At 41.4% G+C, this 6,497-nt stretch overlaps 1 protein-coding gene across 1 annotated transcript in view; it reads right to left on the bottom strand.

Moving 5' to 3' along the window:
• Positions 1–1,214: 1,214 nt before the first annotated feature.
• DOCK10 (dedicator of cytokinesis 10) overlaps positions 1,215–6,497 on the bottom strand; it is a 185,896-nt gene continuing 180,613 nt past the window's right edge. The window contains exon 55 of the mRNA XM_011952036.1: positions 1,215–1,958. Within this exon, the coding sequence (XP_011807426.1) occupies positions 1,842–1,958 (117 nt within the window). The 3' untranslated portion in view covers positions 1,215–1,841. The remainder of the gene's footprint in view (positions 1,959–6,497) is intronic.

Here is a 6,497-nt window from a genome sequence, read left to right on the forward strand (position 1 = left end):
ACAAAAATTAGCCAGGCATGGTGGTGCATGCCTGTAATCCCAGCTACTCGGGAGGCTGAGGCAGGAGAATCGCTTGAACCTGGGAGGCAGAGGCTGCAGTTAGCCGAGATCGTGCCATTGCACTCCAACCTGGGCAACAGAGCAAGACTCTGTCTCAAAAAAAAATAAATAAATAAAAAATAAAATAAAAAGTGTCTTGAGGGATCAGAGTTTTCACCCAAAGTATCTTTCTATCCCTTCTCTGTGCTCAACATTTAAATATGCATTCCAACCTCTCACCTCCCTCCTCACCATCAAGTACTGACATGGCCAATGGACTTGCATAGCAGAAAGATGAACTCAGCTAAAGTCTCCTTCTTTGAGTCTGGGGCTTTGGAATGACTGCTGAAGGTGAATATGAAATTAGATTCTCTAGCTTGCCTTCTGCACACCTACAAGCAGCTCAGTTCAGGTCCATGGCAGGCAGTATTCGCTAGGGAAGGGAAGTGGGCCAGAAGGTGGAAAATGTCAGTGGTTCCCAAACCTGGGTCAGCACCTGTCAGTCATAGCTCTGATAAGCTTATGACACGGTGGTAACAAACAATCTTGAATTGTAACACAGCAAAATGGTATTTCTCACTCAAGACTATATGACCAACAGGGTTAGCAGAGAGAGAGAGAGAGAGAGTGTGTATGTGTGTGTGTGTGTATCTTGCTCACTGTGGTTAATTGGGTATTGAGGCTGACACAGTACGTCAAAGGTAAGTAAATCACGGCTTCAGGTACATCAGTAAGTGCATCAGGGGAAGGGACTGGGAAGAACTACTTACTGGCTTTGAAGCCTCTGCCTGAAAGTAACACATGTTACTTCTGCCTACATTTCAATGGTGATAGCAAGTCACATGATCATGCTTGCCTTCAAAAGAGGCAGGAAAGTGTAATCCTACCACAAGCTTAGAGCAGAGAAATGGAACATTTGTGATCCCTCTGAGAACCTCCACAAACCTGAAGATTCGGATTCATTATATTTTCCCCAAGTCATTCTAAGTCTCTCCTATGTTTGGAAACCTCTGATCTACCTATTTCATCTTTGGAGGAACTTCTGAGCTGAGATGTGAGTCCTTTCTTGGCTTCTTGGCAAGGCATCCTAAGTATTGAGTATAGATTTGCATTCAGTAGATACCCAATGAACCATTTTTCTCAGTAACACACCCAGTCTTCAAGAGGAAACCAAATGCAAAGTAACTGTATTTTTTATTTCTATGAACAATAAAATACTTTCATAATTTCACATCCCGTTGCTTTTAAGAGCACATATATTACAAATAAAGAAACTCCACAAACTTTAAAGATTAGTATTTATCAACACTTTTGTACACATACACAAATATTTTAATATAATGGTATCTGAAATGTTATTCATATATTTTTAGTACTGTCATAGTATTAACTAAAAAGGATCTTTTAAATTTGGTAAAAACCGTATATTTTACAATCTTATATTTACATCTGAAATATGCTTAAATGTTACAAAAACATTCACTTTAACCTTTAAAATATGTGTACTAGGACTGGGGTACTGACCATACAATAACTGACAGCAAACTTAGGGTTTGCATTTGAGCTACACATTCACTGGAATTTCATGGCAAATATTCAACTTGGCTTGATCAACACTGCTCAAAGAAAAAAAAAATTATACAAAATGTGCAAATTCAGAGATTGGCAAAATTCTGAAGCTTAGCGAGGTAAACAAAAATATTAACACCATGAAAACTTCAAATAAATTAAACCTATCTTCCCCGAGATTAGCTGCAAATTCAGAAAGTTCTCTTAGAGGCGGGTCTGATGCTGCAGAGCCCTCAGACTTCAGCACTAGATGAGATGGAGACCGTGGGTAGGGCGGGAGTTGCTTTGCTAATTACTCGAGTGCAGGTTTGGTCCACTCCGCGCTTTGATGGGTCGTCCCTGCCCGTAATCTTAAAACAGGAAAAAACAACACAACGAAATAAAATAATGCAGAGGTTAATGTTAATATCCCAAACACAAAATTAAAACCCAGAATACAGGTTTTTATTCCCCACAGGGTAATTTATGCAAATTATGAAAAGACATATCAAAGTAGATCTAAAGAATTTTTCCCCAAGATGGTGTGCTAGCTTTAACTTTTGGTGAAAGTTAAAATAGTTTCACTGTCATCTTCCGCTGACATAAATTTATAAATGTTGGATGAAACTTACAAAATATATGAGTAATTCCAGGATTTTATTCTATTCTAAAAGGTTATAATTTATATTGTCAGCATGTGCCAAATTAGAAACCTCATTTAAATGTTTGCATAAAAGGAAATACAGTAAATAAACGTCTTGACCTGAGTTTAATTTTGAAAATAGTGTGCCTAAAAAATACATTATCAGATTGATTCAAATAATGACGTGTAAGCACAATAACAGCAGAAACTCTAGACACTTTTAAAATATATCTTTGTACAGAAGAGATTTCTGTACAAAGAATTGTGAAGATTTTTCCACTAACTTCACACATTGTCCCACTGTGCCATGACCTTCATCTCTACTCTTCCAAGATAAAATCACTACTTCTGTTCCCCGAAGAGCACTCAGCTGAGAGCATCCTATACTACCAATAAATTCTCCTTATGAGAGATGAGGATCTCCTTATCAATATCACAAAGCTCTGAATAAATAATCTGACTGATGATGTGTTCAAAGAGTAGACTCCAGGTGCAGTATACCTATGCTTGGCATCACACCAGATTGGGTCTGTTCCTTTCTCTGTATTTTACATTGGATACCCATCGTCACAGTTGACTTCAGTATGCTGTTGTTCTTACTGAATGTTGAAACAGACTCCAAGTGGGCATCTTATACTGATGCTTAATCTGAATGCTTATATGCATTCCTTTGGCTTCAAAGAAGCCTTTTATGTTTTTTTGCTATTTATTATAAACAGTATGGAATTTTGGCACCTATAAAAGCAATTATTGCCATGCACGGTGGCTCACGCTTGTAATCCCAGCACTTTGGGAGGTCGAGGCGGGTGGATCATGAGGTCAGCAGATTGTGTCCATCCTGGCTGACACGGTGAAACCCCATCTCTACTAAAAATACAAAAATATTAGCCGGGCGAGGTAGTGGGTGCCTGTAGTCCCAGCTACTCGGGAGGCTGAGGCAGGAGAATGGCGTGAACCCGGGAGGCGGAGCTTGCAGTGAGCTGAGATCCAGCCACTGCACTCCAGCCTGGGCAATTGAGCGAGACTCCGTCTCAAAAAAAAAAAAAAAGCAATCATTGCCTGCTGGTCAGTGACAACTCAAACTATTTTATGTCAACATCTCCATTTTACACAGTAGCATCCACTTTATCTAGTCTCTTTCCTTATACTGAAGGTTCCTTCATTAACTAGATGTATTCAAAATACTCCCCAAGCTAATACTTTTTAGACACTTTTCGAGTGAATTGCATATGTAGCTGAAACAGCAGAAGGACGAACATAACTACATTTTTTAGTTTTAATCATGGGGCATTTACCCATTCCTGCATGTAAGCTGGGATCATTTTGGAGCACTGATACAATCTGAAAAAACCGCAATCATGTAGTTTTTTTTAGACGGAGTCTCTCTTTGTCACCCAGGTTGGCGTGCAGTGGCATGATCTCAGCTCACTACAACCTCCGCCTCCCGGATTCAAGCGATTCTCCTGCCTCAGCCTCCCAAATAGCTGGAATTACAGGTGCCTGCCACTACGCCCAGCTAATTTTTGTATTTTTAGTAGAGACAGGGTTTCACCATGTTGGCCAGGCTGGTCTCGAACTCCTGACCTCAGGCAATCTGCCCATCTCAGCCTCCCAAAGTGCTGGGATTACAGGTGTGAGCCACTGCGCCCGGCCTCACGTAGATTTTAAAAGTAACTATGGGATTAAAGAAGTACATAAACAACTGACTATGTTTTGTTAAAGATTTATAGGAGCATCGTGACCTGACCAAGGAAAAAGAAGTTTCCAACCTCCTCAGACCCTTGCTGGTGCCCAGATATCTGTGGTCATCAGACACTTCTTGATTTCAACCACTTTCTTTTCTCCCTGCCCTTAACTTTAAAAGCACCTAAAATATGTACTGAGTTAAGATGGCACGTTAGGATGCTGGATCACCATCTTCATGTTTGCTGCCACTTTGAATAAACCTGCTTTTCCTCCCATCAACTCTCACTTCTAGCGTTCAGCTTTTGAGCAGAGAGCAGCCAAATCTGGCTTTGCTTACACATAATTAATTCTATTTTTCTATTTCTTTTTTGTATTTTGATGTCTAGCTATCCATTCTAATTGTTTCTTTTTTCTTTTTCTTCTTCTTTTTTTTTTTTTAAGACGGAGTTTTGCTCTTGTTACTCAGGCTGGAGTGCAATAGTATGATCTTGGTTCACTGCAACCTCTGCCTCCTGAGTTCAAGTGATTCTCCTGCCTCAGCCTCCTGAGTAACTGGGATTACAGGCATGTGCCACCACACTCAGCTAATTTTTTTTTTTTTTTGTATTTTTAGTAGTGATGGGGTTTCACCATGTTGGTCAGGCTGGTCTTGCACTCCTGACCTCAGGTGATCCAACTACCTCGGCCTCCCAAAGTGTTGGGATTACAGGCATGAGCCACTGTGCCCAGCCGGTTTCTATTTTCAAGTGTTCAGTAGAATTTTTTTCTTCATTGTAATTTTATATGTACCTGTTTCCAGAATATGTGCATGAATAGATAGGTATGTGAAGGCATTCCGATAGATGGAGACCTAGGTGGCAAATCCCCATTGAAGTTCAGAACCAGGAGGAGGTGTATCTTTCCTGTGGACAGATCTTTTTACAGATCTATTTCTATAACAAGGCCTGTGCAATCCATCAGTTTCTTTTCTTTGTGTCAGTTTCCATGAGGCATAGAGTCAAGTTTTGCTTCTTTTAGCAAAGGTTTCCTGGAAAAGAAATGATTTTTCTCTCCCCTTAAGCACCTGGTCCTTGTCTTTATATTTTTGTTTTAGCACTTTGGGGTATAGCATATCTTTGTTTTGGAAACAAATCAGCTCAAATATATTTTAAAAGTTGGAGTATGAGTTTTCATTTTAAAATTACGTTGTTAACTTCAGTTTAAATCATAAGGCTTGGCCGGGCACGGTGGCTCAAGCTTGTAATCCCAGCACTTTGGGAGGCCGAGATGGGTGGATCACGAGGTCAGGAGATCGAGACCATCCTGGCTAACACGGTGAAACCCCCTCTCTACTAAAAAATACACAAAAAACTAGCCGGGCGAGGTGGTGGGCGCCTGTAGTCCCAGCTACTTGGGAGGCTGAGGCAGGAGAATGGAGTAAACCTGGGAGGTGGAGCTTGCAATGAGCTGAGATCCGGCCACTGCAGTCCAACCTGGACAACACAGCGAGACTCCATCTTAAAAAAAAAAAAAAATCATGAAGCTTTTCCGCTCCGTTGATCTACCTTGAAATGGAAATGGAATTGTTCTAATTAAATAAAAACTTAGAGAGTACTAGCTACTACGGAGGTGACTAGAGAAACTGAATGGCTAGGAAGAGAGGGGTACACCCGAAGGCCACAAAGGACAGAGTAGACATAAAGAAAGAAAAACATACCACTTTTGCTTACAGTACTGAGGGAAATACTAGACACAGAGGAACAGAAGCTGTATAAACACGGACCTCGACAGAGCTGCCAGGAAAAAAGAGAAAAGCATTTTTGTCCAAAGTTTCTAGGTCAGATGTGATTGACAGTTGGAGACAAGCATTCCTTCACCACCTTCCCGAACTTTCAGATCCATTGTTTGTTCTTTTTATTTCACTCCCAGATTTATGATTTTCCCCATTCTATCAAGTCATCTCTCCTGAGTACTTAATTCCCATCACCCCTCAAATAGCCCAAACCAATACTACCTCCATGAGGAATCCTATCTACGGCAATTCGTTTTCTCCAGTATAACTCGGTCAACCATTTCCTTCTCTAGCTACAATGGAGAGTTAAAAATCAGGATGGAAGAAGATGGAAAAAAAGAAAAGCAGCAAGATGGGAAATGCAATTAGAAAAAACAGATTCATACAACACACTTCATGGTTTGTGAATCGTATTAATGATGCCAGGCCATTTAAGGAAAACAAAGGAAATGCATATTCAGTGGGTGGCTACCATGTATGAAGCACCACTGGGAGGCTAATTCAAGTTCTGTCCCTCAGTTTTTCTGTAGAGAACACATATAAGTCCTGGGGAGGAGCACGGGTGACGAGATGTGCAGGTAGAGCGTGAGGGCATGGGGGGGAGCACAGGTGCTGAGATGTGCAGGTGGAGCGTGGGGGTAGGGGGGGAGCACGGGTGCTGAGATGTGCAGGTAGAGCATGGGGGTGGCGGGGAGCACAGGTGCTGAGATGTACAGGTAGAGCATGGGGGTATGGGGGGAGCATGGGTGCTGAGATGTGCAGGTAGAGCGTGGGGGTATGGGGGGGCACAGGTGCTGAGATGTACAGGTA

Source organism: Colobus angolensis, unplaced genomic scaffold (assembly GCF_000951035.1).
Source record: "Colobus angolensis palliatus isolate OR3802 unplaced genomic scaffold, Cang.pa_1.0 Scaffold33, whole genome shotgun sequence".
Taxonomy (NCBI): domain Eukaryota; kingdom Metazoa; phylum Chordata; class Mammalia; order Primates; family Cercopithecidae; genus Colobus; species Colobus angolensis.